This window comes from Lepidothrix coronata, unplaced genomic scaffold, assembly GCF_001604755.1.
Source record: "Lepidothrix coronata isolate B3197 unplaced genomic scaffold, Lepidothrix_coronata-1.0 Scaffold136, whole genome shotgun sequence".
Lineage (NCBI taxonomy): Eukaryota > Metazoa > Chordata > Aves > Passeriformes > Pipridae > Lepidothrix > Lepidothrix coronata.
Genome location: NW_016690316.1, coordinates 1,863,525 through 1,882,890, shown reverse-complemented (window position 1 = coordinate 1,882,890; position 19,366 = coordinate 1,863,525). Strand labels below are relative to the sequence as shown.

Sequence of the window (19,366 nt, the reverse complement as noted above, 5' to 3'; positions counted from 1 at the left end):
CGTAAATCAAAAGAACACAGCAAGTCTACAAAAAAGCAGCAGTCTTCTACTTCAGCTCCCAGAGATGCTAATTTTGATGTGCATTAAAAAACCCAACCAAACCAAACACTGAGTTGGCTTTTTTTTTTTGTGAAACATAGCAAACAAATGACTAATCTCAGCAGTCACTGTAGCTGTGTAAAAAGGATGGTCACACTGAATCTAATTTCAATGTCAAAGTGAATTTTGGGAATGAAAACACTCCAGTCATCCCAGGGAGTGACACAAAGCCGATATTCACAGGATCCACAGTTGCTGTCGCCTAGGGTGGGACCTACATATAAAGGGGCTGAACATCTACCAGAATGTAACAATATATAATGGAATAATATAACAAAGACCACCTGCTCCTCAGCCATTCTAACATACATGCTGCAATGGTGCCCTGACATGCCTAGCAGAGCAGGTAAGGGGCTGATTTCCAGCCAATTTTCTGGTGCTCAAAATACCATGCCACCAATGCTTCCTTCCATGACAGGGACTAACTAACCATGCCAGTCTGGCCAGGACCTCAAAACAACCCATCAGCCTCCACTACTGTATGCAGTCTAACACCTCGCTTCAGTGCAATGCCAGCACCATATGCAAGAGATACAGCTCTACACCTCCTGTTTCAATAAATAGGCTTAAGGGACACAGATGCCTGGACCAACAGGAGTTACTTTAAATGGGCTCTCTGTGAGACCAAAGTAGTACTCTTTGAAAGCCCTCTCCCCTTGAGAAGGCTCTGCAGAAAAAAACCCTGAGAATAATGAAAGAACGGGTAGCTCTTGCTTAACTCTGTGTCAACCTTGTTTGTATGACATGAGAGAGATGTTTAAATTTTAAATCCTGGAAGTCAGAGATAAAAAGTGGTAACAAACTCATGGCCAGCCTTTTCCCAGATTGGTATTGCAACACCCAAAGTTTTCTTTTGGCAACTCCTCCTCCATGTGAAATAAATGTCTCTTAGCAAGAAGCACAAAGTTAAAAACATGAAAATTCCTTTCAGTGGTAGAAATCCCCCACTATTCGAATGTTTGAAAGGAAGATATATTGTGATCTTCATTACAGTTATTTCAATTTTAATGTTTCAAAGAAAGAAGAGATACCTGTAAAACAGAAGCCCCACTGTGTAGAAACTGAAGCCCAGCTTCAGCAGAATCGATGCCTCCAGTTGCTAAAATGGGAAATCCTGGGAGAGCACGGGCTATGGCAGACACTGCGCGGAGGGCGATGGGCCTGATAGCATTTCCTACAGAAAACCAGAACATTTTGTTAGCAATGTCAGAACAGACCCTGATGCAACTTGCACATCCCTCACAGTAGGAACATGAGGAACTAACATCTGAGGTGCAGAGGCTATATTCATTCATAAACTGAAACCAAGTGGGTTTCAAATGGTATCAATACTTGTAAAGCACTATGCATTTTGCTGAAATACAGAAAATGGCAGAAACATTTGGATGAACACTGCAAAGCTAGCTCAAACATTTTAGCTGTGCTCAAAACAAAGACTAACATGTCTGAGACAGAAAGCAATACTTTACCACACAGTACACTAGACAAAGAGATTTATGTTTCTACATGAAGAATCAGGTTGATTTTTTGAACATAGATAAACATGTTGTCCAAGTAAGAGTAAAAACCTCATTTATTTATGTCCAACTAAAAGTTGTTTAAAAGTACCATTTCACTGCACTTGAAATTTCATATTTTATTTGTTTCCCCTCTGGATGTTTGTAAATTCAGATAATCCTTTATGTAAGTCCCCTTTAACAATCAACATAATAGTCAAAAGAATAAACTATATTCATTTATGGTAGTATCTCCAAGACTGGGGCTTGCATTTCAAATGGTATATAGAGGTTGAGTCAGAAAACTCCCTGCTATATTTACAGGAACTATGATTAAAGTCCCAATACACTGTGTCTGCAATGTGTCTTTTTTGCTATGTTCTATTGGTGGTATGCAAGTATTTAAAATACAGATGCTGCTTATGAGATGATGGATAGACAGATAGCTGACACTTTCAGTTACCTTTTTTTTAGGCTAGTTGGGATTTCTGTAGAGAATATTAAAATTCCTACTTAATTTAATGAACCTTTAGGATAATTTGATGTCATCATTGGACAACAATACAGTACTGGAAGGGCAAGACACATCACCCCTAGAGGAACTGTCTGGCTGTGGCTGTCAGATCTTTCCCCCACCCCTCCCTTGGTACTGTATTAGGTAACAGCAACTAAACTTTCATGTGCATAAATGGACAGTCAAACCCAAGATGCACCATTGGTGTGTTTTCATGAAAACTAGAGCCTGAGTAATAAAAATTGGAAATCTCACTAAAACTGCTTTAAAGAATCTAAGACCACAACAGAAAATATCACAAAAAAGGAGCTGGAGTTGAGCAGGAACTTTCCATAGGACACTAATGAATATTTGCTGTCATTTGAGCTAGATCGGTTGTAACATGTTTGAAAAGAACAGAATGATTCTCCGAAAGAGGATGATTGTTAAGTGTCCAAAGAGCAAATATTTTGACAGAATTAATAGTCCAGTCTTAGAGAAATGCTTGAGGAAAAAAAAAAAAGAAAAATGGAAACCATGCTGTTTGGTCTGATGGGTTTATTTATAAAGCTTTTTGGAAGGCATACAGGCCAAAACACACCCTACACAGCCAAAACCATTGAAAATAATCTCATCAAAAAACAGTAGTTCATGAAATTCTTCAAATATCAGTGTTTGAAATTGAGGCTAGAAGTAAGCATCAGACTTGTTGTATTGCTTTCAGCCAATGACACAGCTGCTCCAGAATTTCACTGTGATGAGGTAGTTGTTTTTTTAGAAAGGTGAAACAATACAGGCACTAATAACTCCGAAATCATGTAGCTAGAGGGAAATTTCTTCCCAATCTGCTTGAGTTAAAACCTGACATCTGCCTTGAGGCATGAATGTTTATACTCTTTTAACCCCCATGTAACTTTTAGAATTTGCATTCAATCAGTTTTAAAGCCTTATAGACCCTTGACCTTAATAACAGCTTGTAGTAAAGAGCTACACAAGAAAATATTTTCAGAATATAATTGTTCCTTTCTTTAGTATTATTAAATTAGCCACCTTCTCACTTAAATGACTGTCTCTGTACAATGGCCAATAGAAGAAAAGGAGCAAATGTCAGTTTATTTAAGGTTTAAGCACAACAGGTAATCAGAAAGGTCTTCATTCAGCCCAAAGAAATCAAGCATGTGATTTCATGAAGTCTAGCAGAGATGGCAATGAGACTTAGAATTTATTATGGAACACAGGTACTTTTTAGTACTAGCTGAACTTGATATTCATAATATGAGTTATTACTTACATTTGGTGATTAGTAAATTAGTGATAAATTGGTATGATTGCAAAAGTATTCCATTCATTTATAATTCACTCAAATGAATTTAAAAACATTTCAGGAGTGCTTTTGATGAGAGTAAATAAATGGCTGTAATGACAATCAGAGGGTTGACTAAGGTGTCACCATTCATCCCAGCTTTTTTTTTTTTTAATTAGTCTACAGCATACAAAACAAGCACAACATAAGGTGTAGCCATTCTCCCATACATTTTTTGATCAACAGTTCAGAAGCTTCCCCCTCCATAACAAAAGCAGCTGGTCTGGAATACAATGTGATTTGCTTGTAATAGTGAAACAACCTTTCAGATTAAAGCAAAAAAAAAAAAAAGAAAACAAACAATAGTGATGCCAAGCTATTAAAATAGGCAATTAAAAAAAAAGAAAGCAAATGAACACTTGATTTGACCTACAGTCTCTATTTTCTTGCATTTTCGTATGAGTACCATAGGAAGGTAATAAATTCAATTATAGAGATCTGTGGAGAAGGAGTTTTTAAAAGGCTGAAATAAAGGAGATTTAATCCCAAACTTTAAAGGACCTGTAAGTAGTACTGCGAATTTGCAGAATGTTGTCTGATAAATCCTATGGTATTTAAGAAGCTGAGGTCCAAATCCAGCATGCATTTGAAAGACAGCTCACATACTAAAAGATAAGCATCTACCACCTACTTTGACATGTTGGGACCTGTAATTCCACTAGTTAAGCACCCGTAGCTGAGGAAACTGCTGATATGGTACTCTCTTGATAGAAGCATTACAGCTGCTACCAAATGCTAGATATGGCTATCATTTACCTTGCTGTAAAATAATGAGATTTAATAAACAAAGTCCATTTATCCAGATCTCAGGCACAGGAGTGAAATATAAAAATGAAAGACAGAGAAATACCTCATGAAGATGACATGCTACTCTGTGTTGAAAACTACTCTTCCAAATCTCATGAATCATGGAAAAATATTTGCTACTATACAAAGCTATAAATAGTGAAAAACTACATGATGTGAAAGTCCCTTAACTTTTTCTTGCCTTAAAACAAAGAGCTTTGGCTTTATTTTCTTTTTAATAAAAAGTCAGATTTTTCAGAATATCAGAGACTGCAGTCAAAGCAATCCAATAGGCAAAACACAACATGAAGGAGAAGCAGAACATACATCAATCAAACGCCTCTCCCAGATCAGCACAGGTAGGCAGAGCTGCCCTTGTCTACTGAGGATAGCAGTCTGATGATAAACTCATGAGAGACATTATATCTGCTTATTTGTTTGACTGTTTATTTTTCCTTTGGAAGTAAGAAACCCTTTACCAATGCCAGAAGACACATGTTTTATTATGACTTCATATGTCCTTGGAGTCCCCAGAGGACTCAGTCTTGTTAAACATCAAAAATGTTCACTATGTTGAGGCTTGAGAGCCAAACTTAATGTCTTCTTCAAGAAGCCTGGTTTTAAACTTCAGGCAACCCAGTAGCTTTAGAAGTTCCCAGCAGAAACAATTCAGATCATCTTGATCCCAGTGATCCACCAATGGGAGAAAAAAATAGTCTCAGAAATCTTGAATACTGGGCTACATTCTTCCTTGCAATACATTGGACCAGTGTGATAGTTTAGTAATAGTTCTCAACACATATATGCAGCAGCTCTCTAACTGGGGCCTTTGAGTAAAGATGATCCAGGTCCATGAAAAAACAGCTAACAGAACGGAAGTGAATCAATTCAGACTGATAATATGGAGCCTGAATCTTCAAACAATCCAAACAGTCTCAATGGTCTTTATCAAACTCTCCATCAACAAGAGAAACAGATTTTAAAGGAAAGCAAACTCTCATACATTTGGATAGCAAATCACCTAAAACCACATTTTGGTATCTATGGTTACTAGATGGAATAAAAATTAATTTGGATCATAATTCTCCCCATTCTGTGCATTGTAAAGTAAAATTATTTTTTAATTCACATTATATTATATTACACTGCAGTTCTTTACAAAATTAATATGAGATTTAAACCAACAAGTCTAAATATTACAAAAAACCCCCAGCTGATACATTATTTTTGATTAATAAATCACCACTAAAGTCTGTGCTGCTAAAAAAATATAAACACCCAAAATCCGAGCAACATCACCTTTCCTCCCTCTGTAGATACTCTCCTGGAAGAAAACTGACATGGTTATCTCCCTGACTGTTACAATTAATAAAGCTAATGACAAAAGAAGCCAATGACAGCAAACCCCAAACTTGGGTGAAAAGCACTACAGAAGGAAAATGATCTGGGAAAGTTCAGGCATTGTAGATGATCAATTCAATGCTTCAGGAAGTAACTAGGTAAGAAAGTTTGGGGATTCAGAAGAAAAAAACCAGAAAACCTAATTCTTTGTTAAGACATTTTCTGCATAATGTATATGCTGCCTAATACTGGTGATCAAAGTACTTTATATAACTGGTATTTGCAAACAGTCCAGGGAAACATGTAGGTTATACACAATCCACCTGCATAGCATTCCTTCTGATTGCAACTAGTCCACACGTTCTTTCTCTCTCCCACCTGTAGGTGGCCACCATAAGCTGCACTTATCAAATAACTCATTAGCAGGGTTTTCAATACTGTCATATCCAGATAATTAGCAATTTATTTAAATAACCAATTTCTGTGGAAATAATTGCCATGGAATGCCCTGAACCTACTTTTTATAAACTATAATAAAAGTGTTAAGATAATCCCTGACATTTGCAAATGCCATTAGTTCACCTTTCCTTTTGATAGTGCTATGGCATTATGTTTAAACAATTACCCGATAACGCGGCAGTTTAATGAAACAGTGTAGCAGACACATCCTTCAAAATGACCAGAGAACACATTTATATGCAGAAGAAAACTCAATGAACAGACGTGTTTAGAGAGAAAGACCATCCACAGCTGTTATGAGGTCTGCAAATGGGACACACAATGTTTGGAGCACTAAAAAATATAGGAAATTCCCAAAAACCAAGTGCAAGATGGACCTTGACACAGCTAAGTGGTGACAGCCCAGCACTTCTCAGGATCCAGAGATGACTCTTTTCACTGTTCCCTACCTATTCCCCTGCCTAGTCAGTTCTTCAGTCCATTATTATTCATTAACAACCATTTGCCAAAATCACTAGCAATAATGTACTAGTTATGCAGGCTCTGGCTATTTCCAAGCAAAACCTGTAGTTATTCACCTACCAAATGGAGCATTTGAGAGAATATTCCTTTTATGGGATGTCTCTGCATCAGTTAACCTACCTCTTCAAAGCAATGGCTTCCTTATGTTTCATTTGTAAGTTGTGAAGGGACATCAACGCTTCCAAATAAATGGCAAAGGTTCTGCTGACTGCAGAGAAGTCAGGACTTTGCCACAAGACTTTAGAATAAAGCTAATGATTCTGCAGATTTGAAACAATTTCTTCCTAAGTCGGCTGTAGCAGGCTCTTGAAACCATATCAACTGACGGCATTTTTCTTAGCGTATCATGGCTATCGTGCCAAACTGATAGTGTGTTAATAGTTTCTCTCATAACTATTGCCCACTTCCTTTTAATTTCAAAGCTTACTTCTCATGTGATTCCGTCTGGGATACCTACAGATTTGAGTCCCACCCTGTGACTGGAAAAGAGAGGCAATAATTTTGCTTCATATTTCCTTAAAAAAAAAATTAGTACTCAAACAGAAAAAAAGAGGTGGAACTTCCATAACCACAGAGAAAAATCAGTGTCTTTTTTTGGATTTATTTTTACCATTTTTGAATTAATATGAATGATTATTTATGTTCTTTCAGCTGAAAGTTCATAAAATCACCAGACTTCTCATTCAATAAATGTTTAGTAGTCATCAGAGACTTCTCTCAATTAAAAAAGGCTAGAATCAGAGTAAGAGAGAGGGAAAAATTAAATTTTTCTTATCTGTAAATATTATTTATCCAGGAAGACCTGGGGGAATTGTCACTCATATCAAACTTCAGTAGGAAAAATCAAGAGGACAGATACAAATTGTTTTGTGGGTGCTGCAAGAAGTGGTTAAATGTTTCCTAACAAAGCCATTCTCTCACTGAAAACTACAGATTCACCAAAAATCGATACTTCTGGTCATCAGCATGAAACCAAGCAAAGCATTTTCTGTTGCAATTTATCAAATGTTCATTATTTAATTTCACTCACGCTTTCTACTTTGGTTTGACTTGAAGCTGGAAACTGTCTGACAGCATGCTTTACATGTTCTTGGGTTGGCTCAGTGTGCCCTTTCCTTGCCTTAACTGCTTTGCTCTTGCTCCCCACTGTGACTCAGAGCCTGAGTCAGCTGCTCTGGAGCGGCAGAGCTGTGCACCCTGTGCTGCCGAAGGAGGTCTGGCACCGTTCCCACTGCACTCCTCCCCTGGCCACGACAAACCTTGCCTTTTACCAAGAGAGTGCTAGTGCTAATCTAATAAAACAAATAACAATACAACAGTAGTGAAAAGGTAATAAAGGTAGTGCTAATACCCAAGGTATGCTCCCAACATAATACAAGGGAAAAGACACACGAATAGGACCAGCATAACAGCCAAGCAACAGCCCATCTAAAAAATACGGCCCAGTTACCAGACAAGAACACTCCAGCCATCACAGAGGGGCAAAGGAGTTCCTGCCAATTCTGCTGGGCAATTCTTCCCCTCAAAAGATGTGAGTGCTTCACTTTATGACACAGTAGGTCTCATGGCCCATTTATTTTGATGCAGAGACAGAGGTGTTTAACCCAAACGGGTTAGTGGAAATGTTTCTGGCTATTTACACAGAAGCTTACAGATTTGTTCAAAGGCAGCCATGCCCCTGTCAGCCTCAGCAGCATTGCCTTTGTTTGAGCTGGTTTTAACTTCCATAACAACAACTACCATGATCAACATGACCCTGCTACCAGAATGTGTGTGTATGTCTACGTGTCTGTCCCAGTACCTGAGTACATAGATAATTCTAACCACAAAAAGGCAATTTAGTACATCTAAGAACACACTGGAAGACTAGTGAGTGGCTGCTGAGCAGGGGATAGAGGGTCCTATACTGTATTAAATAAAAAAAAGAGACTGAAAAATGCAGTACAACAACTTTTCACGTTATTTACAAAACCTGATGAATACCTTATGTTGTTTAATAACCACTTGCCTAAGAAGTTCATTACAGAAAGGGAAGCAGAACTTCTTGAAGTATAGCAAACTATAGTAACCAGGTCTAGATAACTAGAAAGCTCAATAAAGTATTTCTTTCTCCCTTTACACAACTCAAGTTCATCCTTGTCCTATTTTGAGGTTTATCTATTTTATTTTGCCCATCTATTTTATCTATCTCATCCCATTGCTATATCTAGCAATAAAGAATTTAAGGTACAAATATATTTAGATCTATTTATAGATACGTAAATATATTAAAGATACAATGTCACAAATACAAATTCTTGTGAAATGAATCATTCCACTTGAGTAGAAAACACTGTATTTGCCTGTACAGTAATGTCTACATACACATCTACCATCTTATTATTACATATCCATATAATCTGTGTGAGTATATATATATATACACGCACACTCAGTAGACGTATTTCCATATTCACATATACATAAAACAGTGGATGACACGTCCCCTGATAAAACCTGTTATTTCAACACTTCAAGTGAAAAGTGTTAAAATAAATGGCTCATCACACACAATGTGTTAAAATAAATGTTTATTTCAACACTGTGTGTATCATAGCCATTTATTTCAACACTTCCCATTTCTCAAGACTCACACAACCAAGAGTAGGAGAACTGATAGCTATACCTAAGGTAGCTGAAGCACATAGCCCTACTCTGCTTGCCATAGGATGAGTAGGAAGTTATTTGACACTTTTTTTCCTCCCAGCAATAAATAGAAACTACCTATCTTGACTGTTCATGGGGATCTGCATGTGTCTGTAAGTTGGTGGGCTGTATCATCATTTGGAAAGAAGGGCCATACCAGAGTCTGTTGAGATATTTAGAAAGCAAGCTGCTGCTACCAGAGTAGGGTTGGGAAAAGAAGCAAAACATGGGGGCTTTTGACAATTTCACTGCTATTTTGGAGTTTGGCACAAAAGCATCTGGGCAGACAAATATTCATGTGAACAAGAGCAAAAAGTAGAGCTGTTCATACTGAAGGCTGGATGGGATGTGATTTTTGCAGGGCCAGTTATAATCTGGTGACCAAATTATGAGTTAGAGAACATCTGGGTTCTCACTTTATCCTGCTGAAACAGTTTCTTGGAAGGATTCTTCAGCTCCCAAGACCTGCCTTATTGATTTTAATAGAGAATCTGAACGGTCTTTGGAGAAGCAGTTTTCCAACTTTAAGGTGGTCTCTAAAGTAAAAATATAGTCATTGGGAACTTCATGTTGGTGCATTTAGATTAGTGTCAGCATCTGAACTTGCTCCTACAAGACAAGCTCAGACATTACATTATATGCCAGTGTTAAGCTAGCATTAGTTTCTTTCTCTGCTTTATTTTGGGAGAAAAGCACAAGAAGCTCCCATTTTCCGGTAGTTCTCCTTGGAGCCAGAGGGCACTATGCCTTTACAGATCAGTCTCTAAGGGAGAGAGGCAGGATGAAGATGAAGAAATTTAAATAAGGCACAAAATAACAAAAACTCCACAGATCTTGAGTTCTCTCTGAGCAATATTTACTGCCAACTTCCCTGTAATGTTTTCTTACAGCTTTCCTGCTTTGAAAAACTTTAAAAGCATGATTAGAGATTGTCTAGGCCCTAACAAGACAGTGTGGCCTTAAGAAGATAAACAGTTGGTGGGAGTTCTCTTTTCTTTTTCTCGTACTTTTTCTTCCCTGAAATTGCAGATCTGTTTGCTAGTCTGGACAGAGCACAAACCCACAAAATAAACTAATGAAAGGTTAGTGAACACTTTGCAACCAGCATACCCTATCACAAGACTGTTTTGCACCCAGACAATGAAAAATTGAGCCCACAGTTTCATCAACTCACAAATAAATTCACTGCCTCGAGCCAAGCCACTGCACAGTGCTAGTTGCCTATATTCAAACATTTCTCTTCCTGTAAAATTATCTTCTCCTCTTGTCACCTTTGGCAGATAAAACACTAAAATCATTTTGTAGCAGAATAGCCTACAATGCAATGAAAGTTTTCCAGAAAAAAACCACAATGTTTTCACCATTTCACTTTCTTCAGATGTGATTAGTTCCAGAAAGAGGAGGTATCATCACTCCTTTGAAGGCACCGTATGTTATAAGATTGGTCCTCAGAAGTTGGCAACACATAATAAAAGTGCTTTTATTCCTAAATATCAACCAGTTTCAAGAATAACAGTTGCTCACAGAGCGGTAATAATGGAAATATTCAGCTCATAAGTACTGTAGACATTAAAACACTGTATTACAGACATGCAGTGCACATTACGCAAGAACACTTTCTTATAATTACGGTTTCATAGGTGTATAAGTTTCTAAATATTTAGTTCTCTATACTCTGTATTTTTTAGGATAGATATTAGAAAAAGGTTCTTCACCCGGTGAGTGGCTGGGCACTGGAACAGGCTCCCCAGGGCAGTGGAACAGCACCAAGCCTGCCAGAGTTCAAGAAGCATTTGAGTGATATTCTCAGGCACATGGTGTGACCATCTTGCAGATGGTCCTTTGCAGGGCTAAGGGTTGGACTCAATGATTCTTGTGGATCCTGTACAGCTCAGCATATTCTCTGATTCTGTGATTTTTGTAATGAAATTTACATGATAATCCTTAGATTTCCATAAATGAAAAGAGCCCTCCCACTCCAACAGAGGTGATACCTTGGCTTTAGCTGAGGCCTTAACTGCGCGCGGATGACAATTTTAAAGAAAAGCTTTTTCTTCTTTTCCTTCTTTTTAATAACTTTCACCAATACAGGAAATTTCATGCCATTTATTTAGCTGAGAATGTACAGAAAGCTGAAGAGTTGGTGCCTTAATGGAAAGCAAAACAATAGCTTTTCCATACTGTGTAAACTATTTGTGGCATAGAGGAAACACGAACCTTATTTGTGGAGACCTTTACTAGCATTGGATATATAATTGAGAGTTGGTAATTAAAATATGGTTATATCAGTCCTGCTTGTGACCAGTCACACAACTCAGTGCTGATTTCAAGAAGAAATTATACACCCATATCATAATTCTGTTTTCTGCATTAATAAAAAATAACAGCATTAATAGCCCTAAATAATAATTTGTTTGATGGATTCAGAGCAACATAAGGGGATGCAAGGGAATTTAGTGCATTGCTCTGTCAGATCACTTTAATTGTTATCCAATGAGGGCAACGCAGAGGGTGAGTAAGTGACTTAATTTATGTACTTACTCATCCCCTTAGCTTCCACTGAAGAAAAATGGTATCAGCACAACTCCTAAACTGCATTTGTTGGTCTTCAGTGATCAAAGTAAAGGCCAATTAACAGAAAGCCAGGGGCTCGCAAAGTATTTGTTGATTTTAAAATACTGTTCAGAACACACACTGCTGCTGCTAAACACACATCAGCAGTATTTGGCACTTAGACAGTGCCTTCCTAGGAGAGGATAACCAAATGCTCTACAAAGGTATAATATTCTTCTCTCCCAGAAGAAAAAAGAGTGCAAGTGGAGGCCTGGATATCTGTGTCAAGAGAGTAATTCCACCTGAGCAGAAGAGGCAAGAGTTGGCCCTCCTGGTCACAAATCCCTCGTCTCTTGTCCCAGAATGTCCTATTACCCATTTCTCTAAAACTGTTCGTAATTTAAAGGATACCTTTAAAAGTATGCTTTGTAAAACAACTCAAGCAGTCTCCTCTTAGAAGTAAATTACATACTAATGTCCCAAGCACCTTATTTGGTGTGTTTCCATGGATGAATTGTTATGCCCATTCACACCACAGTCTCAAGCATGGGAATATGGGTGTTCACAGAAGCATACAGGACTGTTGTTGACTGTTGCTATCACCTACAAAGGAATTATGTTCTCCTTCCTTCCTGCTTCTCTCTAATCTAAAATAAAACATACTGAGAGAATTGATTCACACTGGGGGCAGTATCTTTGGGAAAAGTGGTTTGCTTCCTTGTTTTTCTTGGTCATGCAGAATTATTAGAAATTCTGAAGGTTATTTTACTCAGTCAATGTACATATGAAAATGAAGATACCCAATTTGCATGAGCCATCACTGACATAATACTGTGTATGGAAAACTCAAAGAGGAAGACTCACAAAAGCATAAATGTTCCATATGAAACTCTAGCACATCTGTTCAGCACTGAAAAGCCAGCATTTAAGTTCAAAGCGCTAGAGAGCCGAGACAAGTGCCATTTTTGGAATCAAAACAAATGCTGGTAATTTAAGAAAATACTATGAAGCACACAAAGGCTGTACAATGCCATATGTTGCACAATGCATCTGGTAATCAATTTAGTGTATACGCCAAATTTACTAGAATCCCAAATAGGCTTACGTTCTTTACTCAGAACTTCAAAAAGTAAACTGCAAGCATTATAAACACAGTGCACCTACAATTAGTAAAGAAGTGGATTTTTCTTTTTACCTACAGAACACAAATAAAAATTAATATCCTAAATTACTTCCCATAATGAATACATGCCCAAACTTCACTTTTGATCAATAGCTTTCATAGACTCACAGTTTTAGGACATGATATATTTTACAGTTTAAAAGATAAATGTGATTTTAAAATTATTTTATACTCAATGTTTACTCCTGGCTTGTAGGTTTCAAATCATGAAGGTTTTATGCTGTCATGTGTAATTCTATACACAATACACTACTGAAGATGTCATCAAACATAGATGTACGACCAACCTTGCATGTTCTGTAGTCCTAAATCAAATATGAATCCACAGTTACAGTATTAAAAATACAGCAGAAATCCCTAATTCAAGTGGACAGTATCACCTATAAAGACAAAATAAATGGTGTAGGATAATAGTTTTCAGACTTGGGTTACCGTGTCAATGCAGAGACTTGAGCTGTGCTAACTCACCAAGCTTGATCTTGCTTGCCAAAGCATGCTTGTCAATATTTAGCTTCCAGGGAGCATGTCATGAATCTTCACAAAAACTAGCATAAATACAAAATATTATAGCAGCTGCTGTGATCCTTTTTCTAACACTGAGATTAAATTGCTGAAATTTGTTTTGAGCTTTTTACACCAGAAGATGTGTGTCATATACCTACTGTAACAAGAATATGAGAAACAGCATTAAGGGATTGCAATGCTGTTATTAGGGCTTATTAAAACACAGGAAAACACCAGATGCTTTACATCAACTGATTGGAAGTTATTTTAATGTCAAGCTTAAAAATATCACTTTCTCCTGTGACATTAGATTACAAAATGGACTGGGACAAAATAATATACACCCCTGCTTTCAAAAAGAGAAATCTTGGCTGCACCACTAAAATCTGCATCATTTACTTGCCTAACCACTGGAATTTCAGCACAAAATGTAGGCACACACTGTCCTAGGCATTTAACACTAGTACCTATGTAATGAATACACTAACCTCCAATTTCTGATGCAGTCAATGGAGCGAGAGAGGAAGTCACCTCTGAGAATGCCTGACTTCTTACAGTGATGAGGTAGAAGCTTAGAGTCCCCTAGTGAAGTGCCTGACCCTCAGCTGTACTTGGTTAGCACATCTGCTCACATCTACTGTATGCATCTTAGCATGCCCTTGGCCTCTCTGGGGACAGCCCCAGAGGAATCTCGGACACAGACGTACTGTGGTAGTAACGGCAGCTCAGGAGGGCAATGCAGGTAGCTTTAGCAGAAGAGAGCACCACTGCTGCCCACCTTCTGTGCCCAGCAAGCCTTCACATCAGTGAGTCTCATTTGTAAGAAAGAGAAAGAAATAGAAAAGGACCTTGGAAATAGCATTAGAAAAAGTCTAAGTTTGGAAAAGAGAGTGTAAGAGTGACAATTTTTTTTTTTAAAGACCCTTTTACCACTCCACACTATCTGACTTTTAACAGTAAGCAAAGGATGTCCTCAGAGCTGTAAATAGTAAGCTGAAAAAAAAGAAACACATCAGAAAGAAATCTGTGTGCCAGTCCCATGTAGGAAAGAACTTCATCCTAAAATTCCCCTCAACAAGATGGATCAAGTCTTCGGGTGACTTCCCTACCTTTGGCAGGGTTTACCTCCTCTCTGGATACCTGCTAAGAACTGATCCTCTAGAGTGTTTTTATAAACAACAAAGATGCAAGCAATCTCTCCATTATACCAATAAACCAGAATGTACCACACAGCACACTTCTCCAAAATATTTCTTGAGGAAAACAAGTTGCCACCAGATCCTCTTTGGAGGTCTGAATTCTTCAAATCCCACCTTCAGTAAGTTCGGAAGAAGCTGCTCAATTTATACCAAAAAACCCCAGATTGTTAAAAGCCTTATTTGGCAATACCTTCTCTGCAAGTTCTTTTGATGCACACAGTTTATCAGGGCCTGGAATGAGAAGATTTCTCTGAGTATTCATTGTTAAAAGCTAAGCAGCTCTTGAGTGGGTATATATGCAAAAATTGGTGAAAATATTACCAAGTTTGGGGTATTCAAATAGATGGGCTGCTGACATGGCCTTAACAGTGTAAGCACAGTGATAACTGACATGAAGTAAGAGGAGCTCAGCCCAGCCAAAATATGGACCGGAGTAACCATATATTCCTTTGAAAACGAACAGGTCACTCAATAGGACTATGAAACATATATGAATGGACAGACACAACCGTAACACAGTTAACTGTGTCCTCATTGACATGCCTGCTTGCAGAAACCCCCTCAGCTTTCTCCTTATTTTGAGCTGCCAGTAAGAAAGTTCTTCACAGTATCAGTCTCACCTCAGTGCTGAGTCAAGTGTGGTACCACATATTCTATGGACAGACCTCATGTCATCAAAAACACTCTCTCTATATATTTGCAATATATTTCTCATTCTGAAACAGTGGGACACTGTGCTCAACAGTTCTCCTTTGGCTCTCACTTAACCCAAATAACAGTGGTTCAATCCCTGACTACGAGTGTCTTTCGGGATTTAAACAGAACTTAGTAAAGGGGGTTATACAGTGCATGTTAATAGGGCAGACAATTTCAATTACCCAACAATGCAGAAAGTGCAAATTGATCATAAATTGGAAAACTAAATTCCTACAGCAGGTTCCCTGAAAGATTTTGTAGGATCTGTTTGTACATCCTGTGTGTGAGCAGGAGCAGGACATTTGTATAGCTCATTCTATACAATGGTGTGCTTGCATGAAAAGGCACACTAAAATGCAGATCCCTTAGCTGACTACTATATATTAGATGCATTCTTTTGAAAGATAAAAAAATATTCTGATGGTTGTGAAGTACTTTTAAAAATGCTTCTGGCAATAATTCACCAGGGATGATGTGATGCCCAGTGAAACACAAACCCAGGATCTACCCAGTTAAACAAATCTGCTCTGTTTTGTCTTCTGTATTTTATGTGTGAAGTTGGCATTAGGATTTATTCCTTATTTAAGCAGGATACTAAAAAATACAGAATGTTAGCAGGATTTAGGTGAATAAAGATGTATTCCCTATGGGTTCATAATAAATCACAGCTAACCAGTGGTAGAATTTTCAAAGGCTATTCCTACATGGAAGTGGAACAGCAGTAGTAATGGTGTAAGTACATCCTTTTGGTGCTGCAAGGTGTAAACCAATGCCTTGGGTTTAAAGTTGTTCCAAGTATTATTTTTTTTTCTAAACCCTCATATCTGATTGTCAAAATATCCTGCAACAGGATTAATCCCAGCAAGCACACTTTCATGTAATTTGAACTCTCTTCAAGCCACTTTTTGACCCATTTCTAGAACTCATCAATCTAGTGTTTTGTAGGTAGTGAGAATGATAAGAGCCCCAACATCCTCAGAAAGATGCCTAAACCATTACAGCTACCAAAGCTACTGAACCAGATGAAGGAGCTAGCACGCAATACACAAGTTGGTGTGTTTTGTCAGCAGTGGTAATATCCCCATAGTGATGACAGAAAACAGTAGTTAGTTGGCCTATCCTGCAAGCACAGCTGTCCCACAGAGAGAAGGAAGAACAGGAGGAAGCTCCAGGCTAGTAAATGTTACATAAGAAGTAATTTTTGTATTTATTTGTTAGCTCATATTTTGATGTGTAAATGTGTTGCAATTTTTTTTCAAAAATGTAAAAACATATTTCTACAGGTAAGATGAGATTATGCCCTCCACTGAATATAGATGGGCTCTACAGACAATATATACCACTTGGTGACCAGAGCAAATCAATATGCAAAGTAAGATATAGAAAAGAAGAAATATGCTTAAGACTTACCAGGTCAAACTCAGGAGTTTTAACCTCTGCTGATAAAATTGTTAACCAGAATTGTTTACAAACTATGCCAGATTCTTGGGTTTTTTTGGGAGAATTATATTTAGAACTTCTGCTCTGAGTGACAAGTACAGTTCATAATTTCCACAGAAGACAGTTGCCTCATTGATCGCTCTCAAGTACCACTCGTACCACAAGCCCTACTGTTGATTCGGGTACGGAATAACAAGTCAGCAGGAAGGATAATTATGGGCCATGAATGATCAACAACGGGGAGCTTGTAACACTGACATGTATTCACAAGAATTGGGACCGTATTTCCTTTGTCAGGCCTTTCCTCTGCGCTTATCCACTTGGCCCAACTCTAACTTGAGCGATCGCCAGAGACTGGTCAGTGACAGGGTGACCCTTCTAACCAGTCACTGAGCAGCTGCTGGGATACAATAAGGCACACAGTTCTCACAGTTCAGAAACACTTTTGTAGTGAGTAACAGCTTTTCAGTTGTATGAAAGGCTGGAGAGTTATACTGCATGTCACCACAGTCTCTAGACCCCATTACAGCTGCATTTCAAAGTCAAAAGACATTTGACTTCCCCATGATTATCCAGGGAGAAAGGTGAGCAAAATCAGATTGTGAGAGCTGCTGAGACTTAATGGAAAACAAACCTAGCAGTAAACTTCACCACAGTTTATCTCGATTTTTATTATTTTAATTAATGTCTATTTGAAATTCTTGATAGTATTTTCATTCCTGTGTTAGAATAAACTGAAAAGCTCTTAAATGCCAAGTACTTCTCAAATAAATAATTTATAAGATAATTGAAGTAGTTATATTTAAATGTCCTCCAAAATTAATTGTAGTAATTTTCTTATGACAGAAATATATCGGTTTTCAACACAATAATCTCCAAAAGACATGACACAAAAATATTCTGAGATTTTTTTTGTGAGCATTTGCTTAAAATTAGAAGAGGTGACCATAAGAGAAAGAGATACCTTTTCCTGCAGACCTGACAGACACAGGAAGACAATCAACTAATGCTGACAAAGACAACACCAATGGGTTCAATCTTGCTGATATTACCAGAAGGAAAAATTTTCCGTTCTTGACTGACTTACATCTCCTTATCAGGTCATACTTTGCCTGTGGTACATTGAGCTACACCCATTACTGTAAGCAGGTTTAAATAGGAGCCCCTGCTCCACCAAACTGCTTTAAAATGTTCTGACATATCTTTTGCCTTCTAGATTCATTTTCATTTTTTGTTAATCAGACCATGGCCCCAAGATGCTAACTATGAGAGCACTCACTACTTAATAGTGTTAAGCCATACCATTACATGAAGAGATTTCCCATTTTATCTACCTGCACCCAGAATAAAACTGCACATTCTTTCACTCATGCTTGGGCAACCTAGGCCACAATCATCCTCTCTTATTTTTACCATATCATGTCTGAGAAGAATTTATGATTTTATCTGAATCACCTTCTGGCACGCGCCTTTGGTTGCCATGACTTAGACTAGATAGCCTAGCAGTTATCTATTTATTAAAAAAACCCCAGTCATCTGTGAAATTAATTATTTCAACGGTACATATTCTATACGAGCTTTGATGTAAACAGTAAATTCAGAGTGTTCGACAGCAGAAGTTTAGAGATTAACCCAATTACAGGCTACTAAAACAGGAGAATATAGCTGATTGCATTTCTAAAACCCTGCACAGACCAGCAACAGTTAATGATGATTTGATGGTTTTCTACGACTTTGGGACAAATACTTGGCTTTTAGTCTGAGAGCAATGCTGGACATTTCTGTCTGATGCTTGGGGGATTCAGCCAACTAACAGATACATTTGGTGAAGAATCTCATTCTAGTCATGCCCTCCCTTCCTAATTTCCCTTTTCACTGTTTTGTCGTCTTTGCCTGTTCCTCAGGGAACCGAGTGATTGATAGCCTAATCCAATGACTGTATTACAGCTGCCTCAACTTGGACTCTTTTCCTTATCATTAGCAGTTAGCCTATGGTTAAATTCACAGCTCACTGCTTGGTACAGCCCCTGAGATTTAAGGGTCTGGCCTTTAGAAAATATTTAACATAAAATTGAAATCTTGACATACTGAGAATTCAGTTCTCTGCAAGGCTTCTTTAATTAATCCAATGTACTGTACCATTGTTCTATATGAGGCTCTGACATGGTGAACTGTTACTGAAGCTCACAGAGATGTGTAATTCTAAATTAAACACTCACTTACATGTACCTACACTGCAATTGTTTCCCAAGTACATGTGCATGAATGTGAAAATTTAAATCCAATCTGTAACAATAATAAACCACAAACCAATTACACTTAAAGAGTAAAGACTTTTCATTCATTTCAAGCTTGGAATGATCTTTTTCAAAGTAAGAGGAGGTGAAAACACAGCTTTGTTCAAATGCTCTGTGTCAAGACTCCTCCTTCATTCTTTTACCAGGACTCATTTAATCTTTGATGAATGAAATCAATTATGATCATTTTTAATTGACTACAAAAGGCACCTGTGCTAAAAGTGTAAAGTATTTTCTTTGTGGGAATGAA

At 37.8% G+C, this 19,366-nt stretch overlaps 1 protein-coding gene across 4 annotated transcripts in view; it reads right to left on the bottom strand.

The window, feature by feature from the left end:
- The window catches only part of DPYD (dihydropyrimidine dehydrogenase), a 336,847-nt gene that overhangs the window by 64,451 nt on the left and 253,030 nt on the right, over positions 1-19,366 (bottom strand). For all 4 annotated transcript variants that reach the window (XR_001876800.1, XM_017827217.1, XM_017827219.1 and 1 more), the window contains one exon: positions 1,131-1,273. Coding sequence is in view for 3 of the 4 variants with exons in the window: in XM_017827217.1 (XP_017682706.1) it covers positions 1,131-1,273 (143 nt within the window). In the remaining variant the exon portion in view is untranslated. The remainder of the gene's footprint in view (positions 1-1,130; positions 1,274-19,366) is intronic.